At 44.1% G+C, this 13496-nt stretch overlaps 1 protein-coding gene across 3 annotated transcripts in view; it reads left to right on the top strand.

The window, feature by feature from the left end:
- The window catches only part of Myh10 (myosin heavy chain 10), a 126349-nt gene that overhangs the window by 70404 nt on the left and 42449 nt on the right, over positions 1-13496 (top strand). For all 3 annotated transcript variants that reach the window (XM_076936568.1, XM_076936567.1, XM_034506364.2), the window contains exons 8-15: positions 132-230; positions 730-873; positions 1083-1178; positions 2531-2649; positions 3341-3493; positions 8030-8203; positions 10744-10917; positions 11590-11704. In XM_076936568.1, the coding sequence (XP_076792683.1) occupies positions 132-230; positions 730-873; positions 1083-1178; positions 2531-2649; positions 3341-3493; positions 8030-8203; positions 10744-10917; positions 11590-11704 (1074 nt within the window). The remainder of the gene's footprint in view (positions 1-131; positions 231-729; positions 874-1082; positions 1179-2530; positions 2650-3340; positions 3494-8029; positions 8204-10743; positions 10918-11589; positions 11705-13496) is intronic.

Here is a 13496-nt window from a genome sequence, read left to right as displayed (position 1 = left end):
GTGTGTGTGCGTGTGTGTGTGTGTGTGTGTGTGTGTGTGTGTTTTGTATGTGTATCCAAGAAAGAAAGTTGTGTGTAGACATTATAGAAGGGCCCCTCTTAGTTACTGCATCCTTAACCTTCTCTGCTCAGACCTTCTGGAAAAGTCTCGTGCTGTTCGTCAAGCTAAAGATGAACGTACGTTTCACATCTTTTATCAGTTGCTCTCTGGAGCAGGGGAACACCTGAAGTGTAAGTACTGGGGTTCTTAGTCTTCCATGTTCAGTTGCCTTTTTGACCATTGAACTTAAGAGGCGGGTGTGTGAGTTTGGGTATATTAGCTTTTGAGATTTTCTTTGAATAAAATTAGAGTTGGATGTGGTGGTACATATCTTTAATTCCAGCAGTTGGGAGGCAGAGCCCAGCAGATCTCTGTGAGTTCAAGGCCAGCCTGGTCTACATAGAGAGTTCAGGACAGCTAGGGATACATAAGGAGATACATAAGGAGACCCTGTCTTAAAACCCTTTTGTTTTGTTTTTTTTTTTTCATCACTGAAACAAATACTGGAAAAATGTGTAGTTTATGTATTACATGAATTAACAGGGAAACATGTGCCAGTGATGGGCTAGCTGGCAAGCCCATTCTCCTGAGTTCTCAGTCTGTGTTCTCAGTGTCTATAGGCAGATATTTCAGTCTATTGATGTTAAATTGATGCCTAAGTTAAATTGATGTCATTGTCTTTCCTTTTAGCCGACTTACTCCTGGAAGGTTTTAATAACTACAGATTCCTCTCCAATGGCTATATTCCTATTCCTGGACAGCAAGACAAGGATAACTTTCAGGAGACCATGGAAGCCATGCACATAATGGGCTTCTCCCATGAAGAGATCCTTTGTACGTATGTCCTGCTCTCTGCTCCTCACTGTTAAAACCGTGAATCTGGTATAAGAAGAACCCACGTTAGATAACTGGGGTGCTAACGAGAAACTCCGAAGAATTGTCAAAGAGTTACGCAGAGCCAGCTATGGCACCAGATAAGTTACGCTACCTCTGCTACATTTTAATCAACTTTTCTTCCTTTTTTCTTTTTTATCCATAAAAAGCAATGCTTAAAGTCGTATCTTCAGTCCTGCAGTTTGGAAACATCTCTTTCAAAAAGGAGAGAAACACTGACCAAGCTTCCATGCCAGAGAACACAGGTGAGCTAATGAGCACTGCTGTTTGCCTTTCCCCTTTAGGCTGCGGTTGAGATGTGGCCACTCACTGTACTTCATGTGGGCTCAGACTCTTGGATCTTCTGCCTTAGACTCCTGACTACTGGGATGTACTGTGTGCCAGACTCATTGGAAATCTAGATTTTTTTTTTTTTAATGTGAAATTTTTCTGTCTCTAAATGTTGAAAATGAATTTAAACACTGGTCAGGAATAAAAGTTACACACCAAGAGGATGTGGTTGCAGGTATTGGGAGCTGACAGATTTCTTCTGAAGGGACATTGAAAAACCTCTAATGCCTCAGAGGTCTCACATGGGTATCAGTGAGTGCCGACATAGTAAAGTCACATCTCCCCTGTGAGATAGTCTTTTGGGGTAGGAAGATGCTTGTATGGTAAAGTGCTTGCTATACAAGCACAAGGTCCTGAATTCCATCCCAAAACCTGCATAAAAATTCAGGTGGGGGTCACATCCTTGTAATCAAGCAAAGCAGGCATTGGCAGGTCCCTGAGGCTCCCTGTCTAGCCAGCCCAGCCTCATCTATGTCAGAAGTAAGGTGGATGCCACCTGAGTAACAGCACTCATGGGTGCCCTGTAGCTTCCATGTGCATGTGCACACATGTACACATACCCAAAACACAGTCCCCCCAAAATAGCCCTTTTTGGTAACCCACTTGAGGTTCTTTAGTGTTTATTTCTGTGTGATGCCTGAGGAACTGGCTCTCCTGAATCGTGCTCACTATTTCCTCTTTTATTTTTGAGGCAGGGTTTCTCTACACAGCCCTGGCTGTTCTAGAACTCACCATATAGATCAGGCAGGCCTCAAACTTCCAAATATCCATTTGCCTCTGCTTCTGAGTGCTGGGATTAAAAGCATGCACCACTAAATCTGGGTCACAGTCCACATTTCTTGACTGGGGAGTTGTTCAACTTCCTAGAGCTTTTGACCACTAGGACCCTTTTGAGTGTCATGCAGTCACATGGTTAGATTAGCAGAAGGACTACAGCCACCATGTGCCTCCCACCTGCTCACATCCTCAAGCCATTTAAACGAAGCGATTTAAGATTTAAAGTGAGGCATGTTATGGTACATCTACCTATAGATCTTGAAGTGATCTATAGGTAGACAAGAAGGTCACTTTTCTAGAAGGCCAGGAGGGCAAAGGCTTCCTGTCTTTCCCGATGTATTGTTGACCTAGAAAACCACTTGAAAGTAGAAAGCATTTGTCACCTGACTTGAAATTTTAGCACACTTCAAGACAAGAGCTTTCCATTGCTTTAATGCCATGGTTGGATCCCAAGTAGAAATAAAGCATTTAGGGAACTCTTACCCTTTAGTTGCACAGAAGCTCTGCCACCTGCTCGGGATGAATGTGATGGAGTTCACGCGGGCGATCCTCACACCCAGGATCAAAGTCGGCCGGGACTATGTACAGAAAGCCCAGACCAAAGAGCAGGTGAGTCCAGCAGGGGTGATTCTTACCAAAGTGCTAAAATGATAAACTGTGGTCAGTTACCCTGCTTGACATGTACCACACTGAGTTAGTAAGAGCACACAGAACTGTCTTGAAACTAAATGAGTTTTGGTTTTTTTTTTCTGTAGTTTACTTTTTTTTTTTCCTTTTAAGAAATTTCAAATTGATTTTTGTAAGTAAATGTGAAATGTCATCTCCAGTTGTCCCCTAGCTGATAAATAATTTGACAGACAACAAATCTTGTGTTTGTAGCAGCCAAACAAGACAAAGGCCATCACTTTACTGTCTTCTTTCTAGATGGAAGAGTAGCAAATACAGAGGGGTCATGCATGCTGTTTGGTTGTAATGGCTTTAAGGATATTAATAGCTTTGATTAAGAAGGTTAGAAGGTGATTTTTTTTTCAGGGGCACACTGCCAAGAAAGCAGGCCAATGCGACAGATGCAGTTGCCCCAGGATCTAAGGTGGGGGGAGATTAGGGGGGCTTTGCTCAACCCTGAAGTGATTAACCACATTCTCATTAATTACATATACTAATGGCTCTATTGATATGTAGCACTGAGATGTAATTAAGCAGTGATTGAGCTCTGTGTAGGATTGAACTCCATATTACAGCTACTAATGTCTTGTTGAGACTGCTTCCTGGATAAAAAGTTGATGTTATCTAATTACAGGCAGATTTTGCAGTGGAAGCATTGGCAAAAGCTACCTATGAGCGGTTGTTTCGCTGGCTCGTTCACCGCATCAATAAAGCACTGGATAGGACCAAACGCCAGGGAGCATCTTTCATTGGGATCCTGGATATTGCTGGTTTTGAAATTTTTGAGGTATTCCTCATCTCCCTCCCTTTTGCTATTCTGTTGCTGTTGTTTTTCTTCTAACAGACATTAGGATTCATTCATGCAGTTCAATGCTAGGCAGTCAGAGCAGCTACATTCCTTCCTCTTTGATTAGAGTCAAGCAATAGACAGCCAACAGCCACTCAGTTCACAGATTTGTCCATAGCAGTGAGAGCATGCAGAGATTGTTAGGTGAGTGTTCTGCAGTTAGCCATTCTTAAAGGACAAGACGCTGCCAGCTCAGGAAGCTTCTCTCCCTGGATAGAGGGTGCAGTGCTTCTGTAAGGGAGTACTTATCAAAGGCTAAGTTGCTAGAAATTCATGGTTGAACAAAGAGGGGGGCAGAGATACAGAAGTTGCCATACTGAGGAGTCCAGAGTAACGGACCAGAGCATCTTCGGTGGGTCTCAGTGGGTCTAGGAAGAGCAATCTGATAGAAGCATATGACAGGATGTCGGCCTGTATGTATCCTGTGAAGTCACATTCCAAAGACTGGGGTGATGGGTTAATACTTTGCATCACATCTGCTGTCGATTTAAAAAAAAACTAGATACAATTCTCAGTCTCAAAAAAAATTTTTTTTTTTATATAATACAGATCCAAATACAGTCTATATCTCTGCAGTTGTGTTGTGCCTGTCTTCTCTGACAGATTACGTAGAAGGTGTGAATATTAGGTCAAATGCTGCTGCTATGGCCAGTGTGTCAGTTTTGCCAAGGTCAAGCATTGAATTTTCCTGCTGTAAAATGCTACCTCCAGCCTCATCCAAACTGGATCACTTGTGGGAAGCAACTTTCTCCACTCAGATTGCACCACTATGCCAAGAACTCTAAGAAACTATAGTATGAAATGATGTATAAATACCTTGAGAAATCTTATAATGATTTTTTAAAATTGCATTACAAAGCAATATCACCTTTCCAACTATGTAAATAAAAGATACAATGAAAGAAAAGACCCCCATTTGTAGCCACGGCCAAAGCAGAAGAAACACATAAAAATGGTCAAGGAGGAGCCTGCGCAGGGCACCTGACTTCTTAGGTTTCACCACCAGGATAGAGAACTGTCACATGCGGAGCAGTCCTCCATAGTGGAGTTAGAGCGAGACCCCTGTGCTTGTTGCCTTTATGGGGCTGCATATACAATACTGATACTTACAGGTTGAGTATATTCACTAAGAAATACAGGAATGGGTGCTGGAGAGATAGCTCTACAGTTATACTTGCTGCTCTTGCACAGGACCAGGATTGGATTCTCAGCACCCATGTGACAGCTCACAGCCATCTGCAACTCCAGTTCTGATACCCTCTGGCTACCTCAGGCACTGCATGTATATTTTACACAGACATACATGCAGACACATAAAATACAATAAAAATATTTTTAAAAAGAAATACTCACGCCTTTTAAGCTTTTCAATGTTAGTGAGGACTTAATTTGATAATTTAATGAGGAGGGGGTTATAAACTCAAGTGAATTAGTAAAAAATGAAGGAATTTTGGAAGAGGAAACACTGCTTTCTGATTTCATAGAGTCTCATAAATAACATGAAAGTTGTACAAGAATACAGCTCATAAGCTATCATCTCAAGTGTTTAATTTTTATACTGAAATTCTCTTAGAAGACACCATGTTTTACAGATTGGTACAGCTGTGGAGAGAGCAGACAGTGTGCAGTGTCCACAGCGTGTCCTCTCCCCTGACGCTACCTGCTTAGTTTCTTTTAAACTCTGGAGCATGCTATGTTTCAGTGGGTCTTTTTTCCTATTGTATTGGTCTACTTAAAGCTAAACCACATCTTTTATAGTGCCAATAACTTAAATACCAACAAAGCTGCATGGCAGTTGCTCTTTCAACAGATACTGTGTGTCTCAGGAGTGGCCAGGCATTATGACAGACACAGCAGCTAACAAAACCAAATTTTCATATTCATATGAAGCTTACTGTTTTGTTTGCTGTACTTCAGAAGGTATAATTATGTTAGTTAATAAGAATTTATATTCTAGGTTGGTCAGGTAGCATTTAATCAGAAAAGCCACATTCCCAAAGGGGCACTATTGAAAAGCATGTGAGTCCTCTCACCTAGATGTTATCCCTTAATTTCTTACCTTGGAAGCTTTTGCCATTGGCACTAGAAGGTTATGTAATGGATGTTAGAGATTGGTTCTTCCCACTACTGGAATATACTGAGGAAGTATATTCTAACTGCCTCAGATACTTGGGGGCCATTTCCTCCCTTATGACTAAGGCATAAGATCTGGTGAGCTGTAACAGTTACATCTTCAGGATACTGTTGCTTCTGCCTGAAGAGAACTGTCTGTGGTAAGCTGAAGCATCTCAGAATCAGGACTGAGGTGACACTGAGTTTGCCAAACACTATTATATCTACTATTTTGTGTTGTTTGCTAATAATTTTCTCTAATAAATGTTTACTTATAACATTAAAATTTTTAAATATTATATCTACAGTGACACAAAAATACAAATAAAAAATGAAGTGATTTTGATAAAAGATTTCAATAAAAAAGAAAAGAATTCATGATTTATGAGTACATAAACTATTTCTAGAAGTGTCACAGGAAATGAGTGATTCAGCTGACTGTAGATAGAACTGTTGAGAACTGAAATGAAGCTTACATCTCAGGGTAGCTCTTTGTACTCTAAAATTAATGGCAAGCATTTTTAATTTTAAAACTAGATCTCTCCAGGCAATTGTGGCGCATACCTTTAATCCCAGCACTTGGAAGACAGATGTTGGCTTTCTGAGCCACCCTGGTCTACGAAGCAAGTTCCAGGACATCAGGGCTATACAGAGAAATCCTGTCTCAAAACAAACACCCCAGCCAGCCCAGCCAGGTCTCAATTTGAGTATCTACCAAGTGGGAGAGTATGCTTATTTTAGCATGTGTACCCCTCGGTTCAAATCCCAGCACTGCAATCAAAATTACTTTAAAATAGAGTTGTGGGGCTAGAGAGATGGCTTAGTAGTTAACAGTGCTTGTGCTCTTCCGGAAGTCCTGGATTTGGTTCTCAGCCCTTAAAGCTTTCAGTCACCTATAACTCCAGCTCCAGGTGATCTGAGGCGCTCTTTTGGCCTCTGTGAGCACCTGCACATCTATCACACACATACACTCATATATGCTAATAAAAATAAAATCATTAAAATATATTTGGTAACTTAAATATATTCATTATTTTTCTTAATTTATTGCATGTAATTGAGTACAATAGCACATTATAAACCAGAGACAAAGCAAAATCCATTTATATAGAAAGAAATAAACTTAATAAGTAGACAAGTATTTATATACCTTCTCTTGGTGTGACTTAGTAATATACAGTGTTGGGAGGGAAGCAGTGTGCCCTCCCAGTGTGACCTCATTCTAAACAGCAAACTAGCTTCATAGGCTGTGGGAGACTGAGCGGCCTTTCCAGACCATTAACTATTCTGTGGAGAGCGATTGAACCTCTCTAATTTAAAGCCACTTGCTAGAATGAAAGAGGTTATTTATGGGCACATGCTACTTGTGTGAGCAGCATGGAAATAGAATATGGGTTGTACTTATAGGTGAATAAATTAAGAAAATTAGATTTCTTAATTAATCTGTCTACTAAGAAGAACAATGGGGGAGCAGCATTCACAGCAGCACGGCAACAGCAGTGGATGAAGGGTGCAAGGATGCTCAGATTCACTTGTCACAGCAGGGCGGGGTCACATTTGATATCGGCTGAGGTCAGGCACCTGACTCGAGAAGGACCCCCGTAGAAACGGGAGCAGGAGCCTTACACTCATTAAAAGAATTGCATGTCAGGCTCAGACTGTGCTCCCAGCAATAATTCCTAAGCTAATTCCTAGTTCCATCTTTTACATCACTGTGGAACCTGCTACCTCCGAGAAGAGAATGGGACACAGGCAGGTGCAGCCCGTAGCTTCCCCACAGCTCACAGGCCCACGAGCTCGCCAGGATGCCCTGAGCCTCTTGCCCTCCCCAGGTCCTGATGCTGCTCTTCCTCTCCTTGCTTTCTTTTCATTTATTCTTTATTTCTATCCCTGAATTGTTCATTAGTAAGCACTGAGATGTTTGGTAATGTGGTGTGGCTATCTAATCTCTCTTACCCTTTCTCTCTCTCTCTCTCTCTCTCTCTCTCTCTCTCTCTCTCTCTCCCTCTCTCCCTCTCTCTCCCTCCCTCCCTCCCTCCCTCTCCCTCTCTCTCTCTCTCTCTCTCTCTCTCTCTCTCTCTCTCTCTCTCACACACACACACACACACACACACACACACACACACACACACACATGCACACACACAGTGACCTGGCTTGTCAGCACCTTTACTCACTGAGCAGCTTCACGAGCCCTCTCTTATCTCGCCACAGTGCTGTGGCAGGAGAGCCCTCCCTTAGGGTAGTCATTAGCTTTAGTCTCAGTAGTATCTGTGTTGCCTTAGGAATAGTTTAGAATGAGCTTTTGGGGTAACTAGATGGCTAAGTATTCCTGTCTTCCCTCTCATGACGCCAAACCTTCAGCTGAACTCCTTTGAACAACTGTGCATCAACTACACCAACGAGAAGCTGCAGCAGCTGTTCAACCACACCATGTTCATCCTGGAGCAGGAGGAGTACCAGCGAGAGGGCATCGAGTGGAACTTCATCGACTTCGGCCTCGACCTGCAGCCCTGCATCGACCTGATAGAGAGACCTGTGAGTGCCTCCCCTGCCCGGCTTCCTGTTCTGTTGAGCAGAGCCTTTAGTTTTCTTCCTGGCATAATCTGAGACAGACAGTCTAGGAAAATGATATTCTGATAGCACGATCTGCATAAGAGCGAGTGGCAGTCAAAGCCTTCTCTAGGTCTCCTCAGGTACAGCCTTGAATCCCCTGTCCTTGTGTTTGTTCATGTGTCAGATAATGTGCTGTGATCCTCACAGACCAGTGTGATGTACCTACCAAAGGGCATGTGCTGCTTAATAATTCCTGCTTCACTTCAGGTCTCTCAGATGGTTCTGGGCCAGAAGGCTGGAGATAGATGCTGTGAAGGGAGCGAGAGAATGTCCAGGGCAGGATTTGTTGACAGGACTTGGGGCATGACCAACACATTGAAAGTGGTATTTTAGAAAAACACTGGGATGGGTGGTGCAGTGGTCATCATAAGCAGATATCCTAGACACTCCAGGCAGGAGGAGGTAAGCTCCTTCCTACTTCCCCTCCTGGCCTCCATGGGCACCAGCATACATGTTCACAGACAGACAAAACAGATCTAAAACAGAAAAGGATTTAGGAATGTTTTCACTCAGTGGGATTGGAAATTGAACGTTACGGTTTCCGTGCCTTTAACATCAGTGTGGCGCTTCATTTCTCAGGCCCCTGACAGTAGCCCCTGCTGCCTGCCCCTGTATCCTGGCTCAGTAGCCCCTGCTGCCTGCCCCTGTATCCTGGCTCAGTAGCCCCTGCTGCCTGCCCCTGTATCCTGGCTCAGTAGCCCCTGCTGCCTGCCCCTGTATCCTGGCTCAGTAGCCCCTGCTGCCTGCCCCTGTATCCTGGCTCAGTAGCCCCTGCTGCCTGCCCCTGTATCCTGGCTCAGTAGCCCCTGCTGCCTGCCCCTGTATCCTGGCTCAGTAGCTCCTGCTGTCTGCCCCTGTATCCTGGCTCAGTAGCCCCTGCTGCCTGCCCCTGTATCCTGGCTCAGTAGCCCCTGCTGCCTGCCCCTGTATCCTGGCTCAGTAGCATTAACTCCCTTCCACTGTAACCCTGACACAGTAGCCTGCCACTGTGACCATGGCTCCTCCAGAGATAGCCAACCTTGGACAATATGGATATCATCTCTCTTTAACTGATCTGAAACCCTAAAAGTCTTTTTGAGAAGGAGCCAAGGGGTAAGGGCCTCGCTGTAGAGGGTCCCTAGGTCCCATGCACTGTGCACTCCAGTCAGCACATGCCTGTGTTTGTCACTATCACAGTGTTTCATTTATATTCAACTGTAACCCCTACTTTCCTTCCAAATAGTATCTTCACCCAGTAAATACCTGAAGAAAGTAGTTTCTAAAGTTCTATACAAAAAGAAAAAAAAAGATTCAGATGTGCATTCAGTGCCGTGTCACATGCTGGCTGGCCATGCTGGCACTATAGCCGTAAACAATGTCCAGACACACTACTAAGGAGCCCACTGCTCTCTAGGTACTTTATTTCTTTTCTCAAGTCACTTATGTTGAAAAAGAAAGTCATCCAAGAAAAGGCAAGCTGTAGATCTTTTTTCTTTTTAATTAAGACATAATTCATATACATAAATGAACCTATTAAGGCTGGAATTCAGCAGTTTTGTGCTATATCGTACTATGGGTGGCCATCACCACTAATTCTATATGACCCCACCCCACTAAAATCCTGATACCTGGTAGCCCCACACACACCTGGCAGGACATGACTGATGTGCCTCTTTGTCTCTGGATTTACCAAAGCCTTTTAAAGTGACTGATGGTTGTGCTGTCCCCTCTCATAATTTATTAGTCACTTTTCTGTTGCTGCAATAGAACCATACTTACAGAAGTCAGATAGAACGACTTACAGAAGAAAGGGGTTAACTAGGCTCATAGTTCCAGAGGGAGGAGAGGCCATTGAGGCAGGTGATTGTGGCAGCCAGCAACAGTCATGGTGGCAGAAACAGCTTGAGAGTGAACCAGGAATGGTATTGTGTGGCTTTGAAACCTCAGGTACTTCGTCCAACACAGCCATACCTCCCCCAAACAGCACCACCAGCTGGGGAGTGATTATTCAAAAGCCAGAGTCTGGGGACATTCTTCTTCAAACAGCCACACCGTGCTGTACTGAATAATAGCCTCAGATATTTTAACAAGAAGTGGTACAGCCTATTTAATCATCGGTTAAACAAAAACTGAAATCACTTAGCACGTACAGTGTCTGGTCAGTGGAGCTTTATAGTGGACCCAGCAGCCTTTTCCCGTTCCTTCTCCCAGCTCCTTTCTGGCTTCTGGATTTGATGGTTTTATGGAGTGTCTACTGTAATTAGTTTACTTATAATGTACATATTTCAAGATTTCAAGGCTTATCCAATAAGTTATCCATTTCTTCCCAGTACTTAGTATTTATGATCTGTGTTTGAACTTTTAGCTAGTTATGGCTTGGACATACTTTCCATTGGAGAAGTTGGTTCTTTCATAGATCTTAAGAGTTGTTGGTTGTGGCAGTGAGCTGTCAGTCCCTCATCCTCACTGCCTTTCATTCTCAGGCCAATCCCCCTGGCGTGCTGGCCCTCCTGGATGAAGAATGCTGGTTTCCCAAAGCCACAGATAAAACATTTGTTGAAAAGCTGGTTCAGGAGCAAGGTTCGCACTCCAAGTTTCAGAAGCCACGGCAACTGAAAGACAAAGCTGACTTCTGTATCATCCACTATGCGGGGAAGGTAAGAACCCTTAGGTTAAACTCAATTAAAATGCTGCATGCTGGGGCCTCGGGGTGGTGTGGCAGAGAAATGCTTGCCACAGAAGCATGGGGGGCTTGAGTTTGGATCCTCAGCACCCACGTAAGTCAGGCATGGTGGAGAACACCTCTGTAACCCAATGCTAGGAGACATGGTGGAGACAAACAGGTCCCCAGGGGTTTAGCTGAAATGACAAGCTATAGGATCAGTGGGAGAGAGGGTGGAAACACAAGGTGGAAAGTGATAGAGAAACCTAAGTGGACCTGGGCTCCACATGCACATGTGTACACCACACACAGAAACTAAGAACTTCCGGGCATAGTGGCACACACCTTTAATCTCAGTAGATACCAGCCTTGCCTATAGTGAGACCTTGCCTCAAAAAGAGGAAAAAGAAACAAACTTGGCTGGACATGTGCTACACACTTATAATCCTGGCCCCTGGAGTCAGGAAGCTCAGACCCTGTCTTAGAAGGGGGGGGGGGGTTGCCGCATATGTAAGATAATGCAATGATGGACATGTTTAAATGTTACAGATACCTGCCACTGAGGAGAGTCCAGTGCAGGATTGTTTAGTGAGTCTTTGATTAAGACTTCAGATGGTAATCAGTTGTGTGTTCTTCAATCCTCCTCCTTGGCTTTGGTGTGAGACAGGTGGACTACAAGGCAGACGAGTGGCTGATGAAGAACATGGACCCCCTCAATGACAATGTGGCCACCCTCCTGCACCAGTCATCAGACAGATTTGTCGCTGAGCTTTGGAAGGATGGTGAGATGAGCTTGTGTTTTTATTTAAGCTTGGCCTGGATCTTCTGTAGCTAAGGTTTATTTACAGTTCTCTCACATATGTGTGTTTATATAGATTGGATCCATACGTTTTTATTGCTTTAAAATCTTTCCCTAGAGCACGGCTGCCGTTATGTCAGGAGTTACCCATTATTTTATGAATATTTGGATTAAAAAATAAATACAAACCATCTGCCCCCTTAGTCAGATGCTGTGGGGCATATGGAAATGGTATACATTCAGAGCCACGGGAAGCTATAGGATCCCTCAAGCTTCCCAGTGACTGTTTAGGTTATGACATAAAGGCAAGGCACAGCCTGAGAAGATCCTTCTCCTAGTGCTGTACACAGGTCTAGCAAGCTGTATGTTCCATCATGCACATGTGTGCACAAACACACAGGAGCCAGTGAGTGAACACTTTGATATCCTGCATACGGACCAGTTGCTTCTATTTTCATTAATCTTCATAGTTCTTTTGTATGTACAAACCTCAAGTGATTTTTGATTTTATTAGGATACAAAATGCTTGTATTTCTTTATACCTAGAAGGAACACATCTTTTAGAGTTTAGCTCTCTACTATCCTTCATCCTGGTTATGTCTCTCTTCAGTGGGCCTCAGGTATGACTCTCACGGGTTAGTAACTAACTAGCTCGCTTTTCTTGTTACAGTCCCAAGGTGTGTTAGCTTAGCCATCTTCTCAGAGGTGGAAGGAAAGAAAGAAACACAGTAGACAGAGAGGGTTTGGGCAGTTAGGGCAAAAGAAAGAGAGAAAAAGAAGGACAAGGAGAAAGTCTTCAGGGGAACAGTGAGCACGTGAAGGACAGTGCACTCACGAATGACCATGTGTAGTGGGCAGGACAGGCATATGAGGGGGCTCATAGGAGTCGGGTACACCATCCACACGTGTGCCTGTGTCCCGGGAAGAGATGTGCCTAAGACTATACAAAGCGGGGGGCTTTAGGAGAAGGCTGGCTCTCCTACAGGTGCCCAGTGTCCCTTGCAGTAACCTAGTCAGTCAAGGTGCTGTCTGAATACACAGCAATAGGTCTGGGCCTCAGTCAGTCCACAGTTTCAGAGTGGGGCTGTTCTGTTAAGTCTTATCACCATGGAATCTGAGACACTGAACATGAAGCAGGAGAAAGGACCGGTCTCGGGTCATCCCAAGGCCCTGGTATTAGAAAGCTCAGCACTAGACAGCTGGCACTGCGGATGTGGAGTGGCATGCAGTGCTGCCTGTCATAAATGTTTGCCATTTATTACCCCGGGGTAAATCATACTCAGCCCCTCTTTCTCCTAGCTCAAAGAACAAGTTAGCTTGGCTTGGGGCAGGGAAGGGAGTGGAGTGATTTGGTATGGAGACAGAAAGGCAGCACTCAGGAGTCCATTCTGGCTAGATAGTAAGGCTGGGGCAGAAAGGGGCAGAAAGCAGAAGTGAGGCTGTAGTGATGTTTGCAGCCAGGCTCAACCCTAGTTACCTGACCCAGATGGAGGAGTGTTTAGACCTCACTGGATAAAGGACATCAACATGGGTCTAAATATGAATAAAGTGGCTGTCTCCTGGGTAGATTGGGGGAACCCCCTAGAAGTGAGGGCTGTAGGAGGTGATGGGTAAGAAAGGGCCTTTAAAGACCCCAAGACTGACAGCTTAGTAAGAGAGATCAAGTCCTTCTGTCTCTTTTCCTTACCCAAACTGCCATTCAGAACCCTTTGGAAGCATAAAAGATACGCCCCTGCCCACAATAGACTTGCTGTACAGTGAGGAATATGGGAAAT

The sequence above is a fragment of the Arvicanthis niloticus genome, chromosome 6 (genome assembly GCF_011762505.2).
Source record: "Arvicanthis niloticus isolate mArvNil1 chromosome 6, mArvNil1.pat.X, whole genome shotgun sequence".
Classification (NCBI taxonomy): Eukaryota; Metazoa; Chordata; class Mammalia; order Rodentia; family Muridae; genus Arvicanthis; species Arvicanthis niloticus.
The sequence above is the reverse complement of the archived record's forward strand: the minus strand, read 5'-3'. Positions and strand labels throughout refer to the sequence as shown.